This window comes from Hyperoodon ampullatus (genome assembly GCF_949752795.1).
Source record: "Hyperoodon ampullatus genome assembly, chromosome: 12".
In the NCBI taxonomy this organism is placed as follows: Eukaryota; Metazoa; Chordata; class Mammalia; order Artiodactyla; family Ziphiidae; genus Hyperoodon; species Hyperoodon ampullatus.
Window position 1 is genome coordinate 79,517,802 of NC_136925.1, and position 16,817 is coordinate 79,534,618.

Sequence of the window (16,817 nt, forward strand, 5' to 3'; positions counted from 1 at the left end):
TTTTAGTATTATTCTATGACAGAACTTCCCTTTATTCCATGTAGACTCGGTACAATTTGTGAGTTGTGTTTTTTTCTGTTTTTGTTTTTTTTAAGTTGCTAATTTATTTGCAGTTCCTATACGTCTTACTATTTTAAAGTATTTCATTGCTATATACTGAAGAAATAGATGTCTCCTGAGGGTTCATGCCTTTTTAAGTTTTATTTTCAGAATTTCTATGTGCTAAGCATTGTACTTCTAGGTAAACAATAGTCGGTTTTTTTGTTTTGTTTTTTACCATGAGAGATGCAAAAAAGTTGGTGTTGATTGCTTTTCTGCCATAAAGATTTATGATGTACTTTTAGCAATAAGACCTCATATCAGTAGACAAACTCTAAATCTTACATATTTACGGATCTTGTTAGTTTGTCAATTTGCTTTCAAAGCACGTGGGTCATTCATACTTATAGTTTCATACCTGGCATTGATATTTGTAAAGCACCAACCCATAAACCCACGTCCCTGCCCCTGCATGTCATGAGCGGATTTTCCTCCTTTGTAACTAAATGTCTTCAGAGTCACCGGTTTGGAATAGAATATATAGTTAAAGAACATAATCTGTTAAATTATGTTACTCATAATTAGTTTTTAGACACTGTTGTGCTGTTTTAAGGGTAAAGGCTATTACCCTTCAATTCATTTTATCCGTTAATTCTTACATATAAATGAAAGGAATAGGATGACTGTAGACTCGTGAAACTATTGCAGTTAGAAAGCACACTAATATTTAACCTGGACTATAGTTATTTAGGCACTTTTTGTTTTTGTTCATTTACTTGTTAAATTGTATATAGTGCTAGAAATATATCGATTTTTTTTTTTTTTTTTTGGTGGTACGCGGGCCTCTCACTGTTGTGGCCTCTCCCGTTGCGGAGCACGGGCTCCGGACGCACAGGCTCAGCGGCCATGGCTCATGGGCCCAGCCGCTCCGCGGCATGTGGGATCCTCCCAGACCGGGGCACGAACCCGTGTCCCCTGCATCGGCAGGCGGACTCTCAACCACTGCGCCACCTGGGAAGCCCTAAAAATATATAGATTTTTTTTTAAGTTTTACAAATTTATTTTTGAATGGTACCTGTCATTTTAATCACGTTTAAAGCATTCTTTGTTCATAAACATTTGAAAACAAGGGGGGGTTTTTTTTGGCTTTAAAACGTTTAACAATTCTCATGTGGCACCCACTGTATTTTTTTGTCTGTTTGTTTGATAATATTAAAACTCACCTTTTAGACCTCTGTTGGCCCCCTAGTTCCTAAAACTGTAAGCCCACATTCCTTGGCGTGGGCATAGGAAGTCATTCACAACTGCCTCTTCAGCCTCATCCTCTCTCGCTCTGCTTTTCCAGCCTCCCTCATCTCCTCACCATTCCCAAGGGGCGTGGCCTCCCTTAGTTCTTTTTGCCTTTACACATTGTTCTCTCTGCCCTCCACTTGTCCACAGGGCACACCTTCACTCCTAGTCTGGACCTGTGTCAGACAGCAGCCCCTGGGCAGATGTGTGCTGGCTGAAGACGTACCATTCTTTATTCCACAACTTGTTAGTTCGCTTTTTCTTAGAATTTCTGTTTAGCTGTTTGTCTCTTTTCATTGAGACTCCATGAAAGGAGGACATTTAAGTGTACAAGATCACCTATACAGGCCAACTTAAACATAAAACGTCATCCACATGTAAAAACTGTCTTCCACCTTTTTTCTCCTACTGCCTCCCACCTACCCACCCCACAGCTCCATCTGCTAACCTTAGAGAGGGCATGCCTGCCTAAGGGTAAGACTCAGTACAAATCTCTCTCCCCAAAGTATTCAGTATTCTCACTTTATTATATAGTTTTATTTTCCCCCAGTAGTCTGTCATTTGTATTAATTAGTATATTCTTTAAGATGCTATTGCCCTTAGAATAACAAAGGGCCAGCAGTTATTCATATGTGAGTCTTTTTTAGTGTTTTCAGCACTGATTTGGGCCTTGACTTGAGGTCGGCAAGGGTCCTGGCTCTTTTGGACAATGAAATCAGTTAAAAAACATTTTGCCTGGTAGGAACAATGGACTGGAGCTCACAAGGTGCTGTAGTCTTCTCGTGAAAGAAAATGTACATAATATCTCTACTATGGAGAATGGTAGTCACAATTGTTAGGGCTAAACATCAAATCATCATGATCATGAGCGTCATCATTATCACCTGAAAGGGTAGCCTAGGATCGTAACCAAGAGGACAGTGTTGATCCCAAATTCCATACAACCAAAAGATAACTGTAAAATACATTTTCTTACCAAATTATTTTTAAGTTTAAGACTGCCCATACTGTGGTTACGGGTCTGTGTGTTGTTATTCCTGGTCTACATAATGTCTGCTGTTAATAGTGGAAGAGCAGAGACTCTCCCTGGGCAGAGTTCAAAAACAGAATAATTTAGGATCCCCCTGAGGCCTGTGCAATGGAGAAAAATTCCCTTACATGATGCATATTTCATACTTACATTGTTCACCACTTCTAAATTTAGAATGGCAGCACATTTCATATCAGGGGTTCTAACCCAAGGACCTTTGAGGATAGCTTTTATTTTAGGTGTGAATTTTTTAAAAATCAAAGGAAATATAACCATTATAAAAATGTTTGCTTATGATAGTATGCTTAACTCTGAGTCCTGCTTTTGTAAAGTATCAGTTTAGCTGATTATCCTTATATATGTCCCTTTAAAATGAGAGTTACCCATAATAGAATCTTTGCTTGAGAAAGAATGCAAATGAATCAGGTGAAAGTAATTTCCCCCCAAAATGGTTCTTGGCTACCTCCCTTAAAATGAATTCTGACTCATTAATTTTCCTTGTGTTATCCCTGGCTTTGGATATGAATTTGTCATTTGTTGAGCTTGTGACTATTTTTAAATTAAGATCAAATATTTTTTTTCCAGTGGACCGTATACATATGAAGGCTAAGAATTGTATATATTGTCACATATAACGAAGAGATAAATATTTGTTATTTGGACACGTTTAAGAAGAAAGTGAGATATATATAACTTTGTAAGAAGATGCTTTGCAGGCCCAAAAATTAGTGCTTGGAAGGATTTTCTTTGTGGATTCTGTCTTTCTGTGCCTTTGCATTTTTTAATTCATTTAGACAGGAAGTCTAAGCTTTTAACTCATTTGCTGTCTAGACAAATGAAAGCAGCAGGGACTTTGGTGGGCGTCTTTGAAATACACTGTTACATGGGTTTGTGCTGAAAAGAAGCCTACAAACATCATGGAAATTAAACAGTCACTGTGAGGTTTTTCCTTTTGTGTATATATGTCAGTCAAATTATTGGCTCAATTCTAATACCAACTTCAAGGTGTATTTGTATCCCATGTCTAAAGTGATAGTTCTAAAATAAGGTTGGAGGGTATGAAGTGATTTTACAGTGTGTTTCCAGAGAGCTAAGCATCTCATGAGGCTGGATGCTTGGCCTCCAGGATGCTAATTGGAAACAGAGGGCCGAGAATTCATTGTTAAATTTTAATAGCGATCTCATTTTTTTCCACTAGAGCATTTATGGTAAATATTCAGAAATGTTTGCACGTGCTGGCTTACTTTGTACAGTATTTGCAGCTGTATTTTACTGTAGAGCTTATAAATTCAGTGACATTCACCAGTGACCAGTCAAATCCTCCTCTCTAACACCAGACCTGGCACGAGGAGTCACTGCCCTTAAGAAAGTTAGGGTCTAGTTGGAGAGAGAAAAAGAAAAACTGCATGCCAGGATTTGATATTCAATATTCTAAAAAGGAGAAGAGACACTATTTCTGCTTTTGCAGATCACTGAGAGACTTTTTTAAAGACCATTGAGCTGGCATTTTAACCTGTGCTTCAAGCCCATGGGAAGTCACAATGAGAAATCATTAACTGTATCGTATTAAAATCCTTAAACAAGAGACCTGAACTCGTCTCATTGATTGAAATATCCTCTGTGTTTCTAATTCAGTGTTTATCCTCATCCTCTCTTGGGGCACTTCTGAGCAAGAGATGCCCAGTGTGTGTGACGCTTTGCAGTTTTCTACCAGTGACTGATCTAATACTGTCAACTAATTGTATTGAGAACCATAGCTGAGAGTATTTTGGAGTTGTTTGCTTTTTTTAAAAACCCACTTATTTAATTAAACAAGGGAGTAAAATTTTCTAACTTATTCCCAGTTCAAGACAGTAAGACATCACCAGCATTGACTGAATTTATTCTTTAGTAAACTAACTTATCAGATAAATTGATTACCATCAAAACCAAAGATGTCTCTAGATGTAGTAAGTCATAATATATGAACATAAAGTATTTTTAGGGAGGATCATATATAGTATGCAGACATATTTATACTTAATGTTGTATGTCTATTTTATATATTTGCAGATCTCTAACAATTTCTCCTATGCTCCTTCCTGGCATGTTCTTATATACATTCCTCTGTCACTGCCCTCCCCCACCCTATCCCATCATGTCAATCAGGAACATATTTCTGCTCTATGTTAATTCATAAGTGTTTCTCTTGTCGGAGTCTGATAGGATTGTCATTGCTCCCCGGTGGCATTTCGTTCTAAGCACAGTGAAATCTCTTGTACTTGTTACTTGGGTTAGAATGAAAATTTTACATGGGCAGAGGGTGGAAGGATGATGGTTACAGAGGGGAAAGTCTTTGCAGGGAACTTGCATTTAAATTAAATTTTAAAGTAAAACAAGCTTTTCCAAAAAATGGCATTGATTTTCTAAATATAAACTAACCACTGATAGTAGGGGTTGTATTATTTTGGGTGTACTGGAAAGTATTCAGCATTCTGAGTGATGTCAGATATTGAAAACCCAACTTGATTGCAAGATTTTGGCAAATCAAATTGTCATGGCAAAATATTGAATTTACTATGCGTGAGCCCGTGAAGTCATTGCCTTACCAGTCATTCCGTCAATAAAGAGGAAGGACGTAAGGAATGCAGTGGGGCAGGGGAACTCCAGCCCCTTAAAAGAGCCCTCCCTGCAATTACCTTACCTGTCAGCTTTCCAGCAAGATAAATGGAAGCACTGTAGCTTGAAGGTGGCTTGGTTAGAATGAGATGCAGTAAGGTCTCTCTGTTCTTCACAGGCATCATAGATCTGATAGTACTTATAAAAGAAGAATAGAGTTGGTGCCCTGCTGACTAAATTGTCCTCTAGAGGGGTATTCGTTACAGAGCTTCTTTGTTAACTAGGCTGAATGTTTAAACCACTGTTGAACTTCTTTTATTAACGTTTTAAGATAGCTATACATATGGATACCCTAAGTATCTGCAGGGCGGGAATATTTCTCTATAATTTACATATAAAAGTTACGTGTGTATATAACAGTAATATAGAAATTATATCTTTTTATTACTCTTCTGTTACACTGAGGCGTAGTCAGCACTGAAATTCTGATGACTTGTGAACACTAAGAAAGCCACCATTTTTATATTTTTCTCTTGATATTTCTTCGATCAGCTTGTTGAATAACAGAACTGTTTTTCATGCCTTCTTTGCAGCTTGAATGAAGCTCTCTTAACACCCATCCGTGTCACTTTTTCAACCATAACATGGAATTTTAAGGGAGGACAGGGAAGGAATTTATAGGTAGTGCAGAGAATTTTAAGATTTTCAAAGTGACAGTTTGTTTTTTTATGAAGAAAGATTTGCATAAAATTATTTAACTTCAAATAGTGATTTTTTAAAAAACTGAATCTATGTTGTCTTTTCTGTTGAATTCTGTATTGTAGTATAATAGAAGATAATGATTTTATATCTAGTTATCCACCAATTTTTTTTTCTTTAAAGAAATCATGAAAAGCATATTTCCTCCCAACTGATTCTTATGTGATAGACCCTTATTTATGCATGATACACATTTGTTAGGTATTAGAGAGCATATCTGTACATGGAGCCCACCACCCACTCTTAACCAGGGGCTGATACCATTAAAGAGGAAAATTCTATGTGGCTCCCACTCAGGTTTTCCAGGCGGGTGTAGATGTGGAGTCGGTCCCTGTTCTTGGTGAAGCTTGTATAATTCCTGACACATGGGTCACCATGCATTTCAGCTGAGACCTGTCCTTCTTTTGTTTCCCCCAAGGAAGAGGCAAAGGCATTAGAGGCTATACTAGATACCGCAGGTCGGCACACTTTTTCTGTAAGGGCCAAATAGTAAACATTTTAGGCTTTGAGGGCTACCGTCTCTGTCAAGGTCTCCATTGTGGCCCAAAAGCAGCCATAGACAATACTTAAAAGGAATGGCTGTGACTGTGTTCCGGTAAGATGTTATGTACACTGAAATTTGAATTTCAAATATTTTTCGTATATCACAAAATATTACTCTTGATTTTTTTTCAGTCATTTAAAAATGTTTGGCTTACAGGTGGAGCCGGAATAGGTAGGGTCTGACTTTAGCGCTCAGGCCATAGCTTGCCATGTCCTGGAGGCCACAGGTGTGTCCCTTTGCACTTCTGTGAATTGGTTATATCAGGTTAGGAAGGGAATGCCTTAGGGGCAGGTACTTTAAGAATTACCCAGGACCCAGCCACTCTTCTAGACCCCCCGCCCTCCCTGGCTCTGAGACGGTGAGGTGGGGGGCAGACGTCAGGCAACTCAGCATTCAGCCTGGGGTGGGAGAAATGGGTGGAATCCTGTCCTGTTGTCCCTTTCAGCATTCAGCACCTCTGCATGTGTGCATGTGCACACATCTGTTAGCTTAAGTTTTGTTTCCAGGAACTCAGATAATTGCCTGATTGCTGAAGTGTGAATACTTTCTACATTGTATGTAGCATATTACTTGCTTAATAATCTTCCTCTGTTTCTACCTGGCTTCACAAAAAATTCTGAAAGTCTGAATCGAACTATTGTTGAACCCAGTAATCAAGTTGAATACAATGTTTTACCAGCTGAACATGTGCAAAATCATGCATCTCATGTGCCCTAAGTAGAGATGTTTATATATTTTTTCTCTGAATTCTGAAAATGTGGTTCCGTTTGCCCCATTTTATTTTGGAGATGATACTTTTTCTAGGAGGTGATATTTTCAGTCACCTGCTACTATTAATGTTTCTTACTTATAAGCTCAGTTATATGACGTTGAAGATTACTCTATTTTACTTAAATGTTATTCTTCTTAGCATAAGAAATTTTTGTTTTTCTGTAACATTCATTTTTTTGTGAGATTTTCATCAGCTCTTCTTTAGAACGTGTTTTTTAATCATTGGCAATTTTGCTGTTAATAAAAGAGAAGTTAATTATATAACAGATGGTTAATAGATAAACTTTCCAGGAGTCTAGGATCCTGATCCTGAGTTTGCTTTGTGACATTTTGGGGTACCCTGAAGAGCTCTAACCAGCTCTGCTTTACCTGGCCCCCTTTGTACTTCCTGGTCTAGATTCATTCTTCAGATCCTAAGCATCTTCCTCCACCAGTTTCCAAAGCCCTAGTTTTAGCAGTCCCAGTAGTAAGCAGTGAGGTAAAATTAAACATTAATAAAATTGCATGAGTGGAAGATGTCAATTAGTGTTGAATATGCTTTGCAGGCAGTAGCATAACCTGGTATTTCTGATCCCATTCTGCAGTATTCAGTCCTAGATTATCAAGACAAATATCTTTTATCCTGCCTCTCAGTCTTTAGGGCTCATTCAGCACCTAGCTCCGGGTCTCACCTGGGTTTGCAGACTTAGTGATCTGGGAGCCCAGCCATTGCGGCAGGCCTGCCCTGATGTACTGACTCCTGCTGGTGGGGGCCATGGCACATGCCCTAGTGCCACAGCCATGAGGAAGGCAGAGTAAAGGCTCTGTCCTCTCACTCTGATGAGGGTGTGGAAGACAGTTTCCTCCTTCCTCTTCTCTCAACCTCCCTTCATAATCTTTAGCAGATGTCGCCTGTCCTCAGTGGTGTAACTAGTAACAATAACCTTGACTCTCTGATCTTTGGTTTCTGTGTCTGTCAAATGGGGATTTTAATAACTGCCTAGAGGTTGTTATGATAAAATTACAGGACCTTAAAGATTGTTTGTTTAGCTTAAAACTGTATAAAAAGTAAGTTATAACATTAGGACTCATTTCTGCCAACATAACTTCAAAGGGATTTATTGTCACAACATGAGATAAAAATACACATCACTCTTTTACTATAAGAGCACTTTTGCAATTACCTAAAATGTAAGAATTTCTCACCACAAGGTGTGGTTACAATTTTGACTATTACATTAGAAGATCATAGTTTGAAATTCAGACAGTCCTCCAATGTTGATTTCTAAATAGGAGGATCCAAAGCCTATAGTTTTCAGCTTACTGAAGTAATCATTTACAAATCAGGTGTTCCATTCAGATGGTAGGTACATCACCGCATAAAGTGCTTTTCCTGTGACTCTTTGACAGGTTTGTTGGACTAGATGCTGTCAGCTTAAAGGAAAGCTATAGGATAGTTTAATGAAAGGGAGGTACAACTTTACTCACTTTTTAGCGGTAGATCAGATCCTGCGGGTTCAACTTACAAGAGACCTCATTAAAGTCTTCTAATAACAAGTGGCCATGCTCTGAATTTTGGGCATTATCTAGAAAAACTTTGAAGGGGGCATTGTTATGATTTTCAAATAGTATTTTGAACAGGTATTGGTCCAAATATGTGTTATTCTATAAATGCATGCTATTTCTTTCTTTCTTAGGACCTGTCTGGCTCCATTGATGACCTCCCCACGGGAACGGAAGCAACTTTGAGCTCAGCAGTCAGTGCATCCGGGTCCACGAGCAGCCAAGGGGATCAGAGCAACCCAGCTCAGTCGCCTTTCTCTCCACACGCATCTCCCCATCTCTCCAGCATCCCTGGGGGCCCATCACCTTCTCCTGTCGGCTCTCCTGTAGGAAGCAACCAGTCACGATCTGGCCCAATTTCTCCTGCAAGTATTCCAGGTACTCATTTCTTAATGATTATTATTTTACTCTGTAGTAAATACAGACCTAGTGTTCATCAATAACAACATGCACACCATTATTTTTTTTACTATTTAAAAACCTAATGATGGGACCACGTATTAGGAGCATAGCTATGAATTATCACCAAAGTATACAAGCATCCCAGTTCCTAAATATACTTGACTAATGACTGTAAACACCTAATTAATAAAATCAGCAATTACTTTGATATTTTCAGGTTGCACATTTACCTTCACTTATGCCAGAAAATTATTTATTCTCTTAGCATATGTTTTGTAATGATTCTGTTAAATAAGCTCCTCTGTTGATAAGTGCCACTAAAGTGAGATTATTGGTAGTACTAGCCTTAGTTTTTAGGGTTCTATTTAATTTATACCATGGCAGTTATTTTCTAAAATATTTTTAGTGTTTATACTTATTTTCTTAATTTGCCAGCACACGTTCAAGGCCTTGTTATTTATACAAATTCTTGCCTTCTGATTTTGATATAAGACGTGCGTGTTCCAATTAACCTCTTGCATTCAGCTATTTCAGTAGTCATACTACTTCTGTATCTTTTGCTTCCATTATTATGTGCTTGGGGTTATGTATTTGTTTATTTATTTGTCAGTTGCCTCATCCTTTCCCAGCTGTCTTTCTTATATCAAACATCATTCATTCAAACCCACCAAGCAACTAGCTTTCCTTTATCTGCAAAGTAGATGTAATTTTTTTTCTGTGTAAATTTTGCTAGCGTGATGCAGGTGGCTGCCAGAAAAGTACTTTTTACTAATCTATCAGAATTGATATTGAATTGCTGATAAAGTTCCTGATAGTTTGTTCTATTATCTTAAAAACATGGCTGGCAGTTTTACCCCTTTTTACTATTTTGCTCCTTTTATATTTTAAATACATGTTTTATGTGTATAAACATATGTACGAACATATGAAAAATGCTAGTTATGAAACATAACTCAAATGAGTACTCATGACTCACGATCCAATTTAAGAATTGGAGTATTGCCAGTGTTGTTTCTACCTGTGTGTTCCTTCCTTTTCTTCAGCCCTATAACTCTCCCCAGCCTCAGATATTCTCTGAATGTATTTTAAATCATTCTTTTTGGATTATTTGGAGTTTTTAAAGAATTTTATTACAAACATTCATAGAGTACGTATTGTTAGTTTTATTTAGTTTTGAGCTTTATAGAAATGTATCATATTAAAGTGACTATATAATTTATCAACCAAGCTGAGACACTTTTGCGCATATAAGGGTTGCTATTAATAATTGAAGTAGAACAGGTATAAACCAGGAAGATTCTGGGCAAATCATGAAGTATGGTCACCCCAGTAATACAATATGTGGCCTTCTCCACTTAGCTTTTTTGACTAAATGTTATGTGCCTAGGATCCATATTTTAAATTACCTATAATTTTGATACATTTTATTGACGGCATCTTGATGTTACCTTTCTTTCAAAAATATTTGTCCTCATAATGATTGTAATAAAACCTGGATTTACCTGCTTTTAATATTTTTAACGCTATGACTACTATGTATTTCAGAATTCCTTAGGCAGTTTTTGGTATTGAGATGGTTTTTGAGGTATCACCTACCTAAACATTGGAAAGTTATATGTAAAATACTAAATTTGTCGAAGAACTCACTCCATTTTTCTGAATTGCATCAAAAGGACTTTTCTTAGTAACGTAAATGAAAACTTTTCTGAGGCATCAAGATATTTTAGTTTTTCATTTAAAATTCCTAGCATGGGTAGTTCACAGTCTGATGATTTTCATACATATACTTATCATTCCAGATGGGGATTTTGAAACTTTTATTTCACTGTTTGGATTTTGGTGCTGTATAGAACAGACAAAACCCAACAAAAGAGCTCAATTTGGGTACGTGATAATCACATTAGAGGTAGATGTAATTGGTCTAAGAGTCTGGTACTTAGTTGTGTTTTGCACAGGGTAAGGTTGGTCAGTGAATTACGATTCTGATGACCTCTATTAGCCCAGTCACAAATGAGGCCTGTCCTTCACAGTGCCTTCAGGGGAGGACCTGAATGTGATTTTTCTCTGCTGACTTCTTGGGGAAGTGAGTTTTTAATAGAAAGCTTTCTGCTGTCTTGGAAATGATGTTTAAGGCTAAAAGTTTGTTTTTTAAACTTGTGTCAGAAATTCTAACTGCCCAGGGCCAGGGCCTATGTTTCATTTCATCATATTGCAGCCTATATTACTCTACACGATGCTTGATAAAACTATTCAATGAAATTTAGTACAGGGATAAAATTACATAGTAAAAGTTCCACTTGTGTTCAGAGACACGCTACTCAGATAAATCCAGAATTATCTTTGCTGAGTGTAAAGCTGTAGAGTAATAGAATTATATAAAACGTGGCAAATAGAACATTTCTTTAATGTCAGTGTTATTCTAAGAGGAATAAACTCTTAGAAAATCTAGTGAGCAGTTTTGGCATTTATTCACCTTTCTCCCAGGTGTGGAATGACAAATAACATTTGAGCTGGATGGACTTTCGTAATCGTCTGATCCCACCTCCTCGTTTTATTGCCACTTTCCAGCTGTGTAGCCTTGGACAAGCCTCTAAGCCTCCTTATGCCTCAGTTTCTGCCTCTGTAAAGATAATAACCACATCTCATAGGGTTACTGTAAAGATTAAATGTGTTCATATATATGAAGCAGGCACATGGTAAGCATTCAGTGCGTGTTAATGATTGTTGTGATTACGGTTATTGCTGTTATTCACACTGAAATGTAGAGACTTGTCCATGATCATTACTGTCCAGAACAGCACAGGTGGTTTTGGCTACAAGTCTTCTGATTCTTAATCCAGTAGCGTTCTTGTACCATTCAGAAGACGCGTATATAAAGTTTCCAGTGATGATTTGCTGTGTTTACTGAGGTTATTCGATAGGACCGCTAGAACTAGCCATGGAAGCGCGATGTATTTTCACAAAGTTGAAACCATTTTTCTCCTGACTTGAAAGAACAGATAGGTCAGCGGTCGCTCTTCTGGGAGGCTGGGTCTGAGAAGGTTAAGGGGGGACAGAAGACAAGCGTGGAAACGCCTGCTTCGCTCAGATCGTAGGCAGGTAGACTTCTGCGTGAGGTGATAGGCAGGCAGCGTAGCATAAAATTTACCAAGAGATGCAGTTCAGAATCCTGGGTTATTTCTCACACTTTCTGCATGTATTGAGACAACATGAGTCCCACCCGCTCCGTGTTCCCAGCCAGGGCTGCCACGTGCACTTGAGCAGATTGCTCACTGGACCAGGGACACAGGCCGGGGGAGTAAATGGCAGTGAAATTGCCGGCTGCCCTCCTGGGGGAAGGGGCACCCTTTGTAATTCATACAGCGGAGCCACAGAGCTATCAGCACCCTTGTCCTGGACCTCTTGGTAGTCATCCTCGTGGCTTGAGTACAGATACCACCTGTTTCTCTACTCTGTTCCCCAGCTAAGCTCAGGGACATTCAAACATACATTTTTGGTAGACGCTCATCAAACATTTTATGTGGTGTTATTTTACGGGGATTTGTTAAAAATCATGCAGGTTTTATTGAAAAAAATTTTGGTCTTCTCTTTCCCTCCGTTTAGCCTATATGCCCTTCTTTTAAAAAGTTCTTTTACATACATTTTTGTGAACTTTGTCATAAATAACAAAACCACACTTTAGAGACGATCGTAACGTTGATTATTTGGGGGGTTGTTATTTGACTAAATGCAGACACCCTTCCTTAGAGAATAAATGAGCCCTTAGGCTGATTGAGTAGTCTCACCTCCTCCTTTTCCCATCTCTAGCCCTTATGTTAAATTTCGGTGGTCTGTACATTAGAGTCTGAGATCATTTCCGATCTACCTACGTTTGCTTCTGAGTCTGAACCAATGAAATAAAAACGTCCGGTAAAGATTACATGGTTTCTCACCCAGGGCATGATACTCAGACTGCTTTTTGGGGGGAACATCTGTTTGGAATTTCCCTTTATTTTTCTGTCTGTAGCCTTTTGCTTTCTTTTTTTTTAAAATTTATTTATTTATTTTTGGCTGTGTTGGGTCTTTGTTGCTGCACATGGTCTTTGTTGTGGCGAGCGGGGGCTATTCTTTGTTGCGGTGTGCGGGCTTCTCATTGCAGTGGCTTCTCTTGTTGTGGAGCACGGGCTCTAGGCGTGCAGGCTTCAGTAGTTGCAGCCCACGGGCTCAGTAGTTGTGGCTCGCAGGCTCTACAGCGCAGGCTCAGTAGTTGTGGCACACGGGCTTAGTTGCTCCGCGGCATGTGGGATCTTCCCAGACCAGGGCTCGAACCCGTGTCCCCTGCATTGGCAGGGGGGTTCTAACCACTGCGCCACCAGGGAAGTCCAGCCTTTTGCTTTCTTTTCTCCCCCTTCCTTCCTCTCATTCCCAGCACTAACTTGTTTTTCCTGCCCTTACTTCTCTCCCATTAACTCCTGTTATACCTTGCTGGTGCCTCTCCATGCGTCACACAGATTGGCTCTCCACTCATTGTCTCTCCAGCCAAGGCACTGCTAAAATGAGCAGCTGTTGTGTAGCCGACAGCTGGGGTGAGGCAAAGCCAAAATGTTGTGCGGCCTCTTCCTGGTGTCGCTTTCCCAGGGTTTTTTGAAAAAGTGCAACTGTCTTTCTCCATCTCTACTCTGGTAAATAAAATTGACAGCTAATGAGAAGTATCCCAGAGGTGGATGAACAAAAGCCCACTTAAAGCATCCCGAACGGCTGAGTCTGTTTCTTGCCTGTGAAACCTTTTCTCCACCCACTGCAAATTTGCCCTCCTGTCATGCTGCCTCGCAAACACTGTGAGTGTCATGGGAGCAACTACTGTGATACACCGGCACAACATCAGCCCTGGCACATCCCTCCCTAACTCAGTGGGGCTCTTCCTTCCTGCGTTCTTTTGAAAAGCAGGATGGAGATTTTTTGTGGTAAGTAGCCACATGGATTCTCTCCCTTTGTTTGCACAGTACTGGGCTCCAGCATTGCAGCTGTCTGTGGTTAGAAGGGAAAGGATTCAGCCTGGTTGTTTAATCTAAACAAGCATTTGAGAACAGAAATGTATACGTTGTACGTTCAGTGCCACTGTACATTTTCCGGGTTTTTACTTAATGTTTCATTTCTCTCTCTTCTTCACGTTGATATATTTATATTTAGAAACAGAAATGAAATATCCCCATCTTTCTAATTGTTAGTGTGCACGTATGTACACATTTAAATAAAGCAAATCTAATGTAGGGCGCAGTTGATTCCAAAATGTATGATATTAAACATTTTGTTTCCCTTCTAATAAGTGATCCCATTGCATTGCTTCCTGGGTTACAGCCTAGAGTCACTGACCTTGATTTAAGGAGAATAAACTATTGGGTCTTGAATGTATTGTGTAGGTCTTACACTGGGCCTGATTCGTCCTAACACATAGTGGAGGCTGACACAGCACAACGGTAGAATGCATTGCTGTTGCCAAAAGATTTAGTGGATGTTAATTTCACTTGTCTTGCCTCCAGAACCAACCACCGCAGTTTACTAACAAAGCAAAAATGTAAATAAGCTGGACTGTTTTTATTTTTATTTTATTGGCCGAAGGCTTTTGTCAGCTTTTTCCTCCATGTGCTATAAGCAGCAACAGTGTTTAAATATTAAGAAGGGTGAACATCCAGTGGGGGATGCTGAGAGGCAGGTGGATATTAACTGTTCATAGCCTAATAAACAGTTTTGTTTATAAAAACTTTAAATGTTCAGACTGTTGAGGTTAGTTCATCGATCTTATTATCAAAGATCTAAGTAAGGATAGAACCTGTAAATTCCTGAATAGATTTTTCCCCACTCTTTTTTTTTAGCATTTGGCATTTGTGCCAAATCCAGTTTTAGGTGGAGCTAAGTCACTTTCATCTGACAGCCGAAGGGCTATTGATTATTGTAGACTAGGACCAAAGATAGAAAATGAGGTATTCACGTTAGTGTCATGATGAAGAGACGTTTCTTTCCATTCTTTTTCTGGCATAGTATCAGGTGTTTATTATGAGAAGACCCATCAAAGTCAACATTTTCCTAGCTGTCGTAGACAGAAATAAAATAAAGTTTCATCAAGTATGAGAGTAAAACTCCCTCCTTTTAAGTTTTCTGTGCTTTGCTGTTGGAGGTGTCTCACCTCCCACCTTGCCCCTCCCCAGAGTGACTGCTGGCCAGAGGAGAGCACGAGGCCGTGGGTCAGGGTGTCCTAAGGGCTGCGAGATGTAAAGGAAGGAGAAGGCACGGGGAGGGTGGTCCTTCGTCAGTCGTTTAAGAGCCGCCCTCCTGGCTCCAGCCTTTTTCCGTTCTTGCCTCCCGCCCCCGGAAGCTCTCCTTTCCCTCCCCCTCCAGCCGGCTGGAGCCTCCCCCATGAGCATCTCTGCCCGTGGGCCTCCCCGGGTGGAGCTGCTCTGTCGCTCTTTACTCATCATACCTGGCGAATCAGTTGCTGTCCTTTGAAAAGGACCACAGGTTTTAAGAGCCTGCAGAAACGGCTTTGCCAGAGAGAGCCCTTCCACTTTCATAAAGCACCAGTTCCCTTACGGTTAAGCCTGATTCTCTGAAGCTTTATCATGTCAGTTCCCAGATGGTGAGCGATGCATCCAGCGTACCAACGAACCATAATGAATTTGTGCCCCTCAGGAAAAATCTTAGACACTAAAAGAATGAATTCCAAAAAAGGTAGCACCTATTAGATTAAATATGGAAAATAACTCTTTGGACAGCGTTGTGGTATATTTAGAGTTCTTCTGTATAAGTGCTCACCTGGTTTACCCTCTGCTTTGAAAGTGAGAGCTAAGTAGATTTCTGTAGGAGCTGATATAGCTGCAGATACAAACAAGAAGATATTCTGGTCAGAAAAGCTAATTTTCTTGCTTAATTTGACATTCAGACAAGCAAATTCTGGAAGGATGCTATAATGGGAAAGAGAAAAATGAATTGCAGTTAGGAGTTAGTCATAGGCTGGAGTGAACAGGAAGGATTTTAGTCTGAGGAAATGATAGTTCCTGGTCTAATTTGTCAAGATTAGTACCTAAAAAATGAACACCGGAGGGTGTAAATCAGTGTCTCTCTCTTTTTTAATCCATTCCCCTGGGATTTTTAGAACTCTTAGGGCTCAAGCCCGGCCCATCCTAAATAAGTAAATTTTTCACTTTTTAGTTTATCCTTGCTTAATAAAACTCAGGGTCAAATTATGAGCTAATTTCTATATGTAAGGGGTTCTAAACCAGTTTCCTTTCATGATAACAGTAGAATCTCTAAAATTTTTTATTGAAAGTCTGCACAGTCACCCTACCTGGTAATCTTATTTTGAAACATCTACCAAGTGTTCTTTTTTGGCTTCTCTCGAAGTAGAAATCCTGCAACAGCTTGTTGCAAGGAAGATGCATGCTGCTTATTGGCAAGCTGTGCAGGAAAAAAAAAATTCTTAAACACAAAATGCCATTGATATATTCGTGTTTTTAATCTGTGGCAGCCCAGAAAACATCGATTCAGCAGTTCTACAAACCAAAGAGAACTTCAGCCAGTATTTTTTTCCCTTACAAAGTAAAATATTTGTGTGTTATACAAAGCAGTAATTTCAGATCCTTTCCAAATGATGCTTAGCAATACTTTAAAAAGCAACAATATATTTTGTCTTTCAGAGAGATGCCATTGCAGCACTCTGTGGCTTGGTTACTGGTTATTAGAGCCTCCCCCTTTAAGATACTAATTTAAAATTCAGCCAGGATCCTGGCTGTACCTTGGTCTCCTGCTGTTTCTAAAGGGCAGGTTCCCCACTGCTGACCTGCAGCCAGATCCTTGCATTTGCAGCAG

At 39.4% G+C, this 16,817-nt stretch overlaps 1 protein-coding gene across 3 annotated transcripts in view; it reads left to right on the forward strand.

Annotated features, from left to right (window-relative positions):
• ARID1B (AT-rich interaction domain 1B) overlaps positions 1 to 16,817 on the forward strand; it is a 409,620-nt gene that overhangs the window by 279,501 nt on the left and 113,302 nt on the right. For all 3 annotated transcript variants that reach the window (XM_079716084.1, XM_079716085.1, XM_079716086.1), the window contains one exon: positions 8,708 to 8,951. In XM_079716084.1, the coding sequence (XP_079572210.1) occupies positions 8,708 to 8,951 (244 nt within the window). The remainder of the gene's footprint in view (positions 1 to 8,707; positions 8,952 to 16,817) is intronic.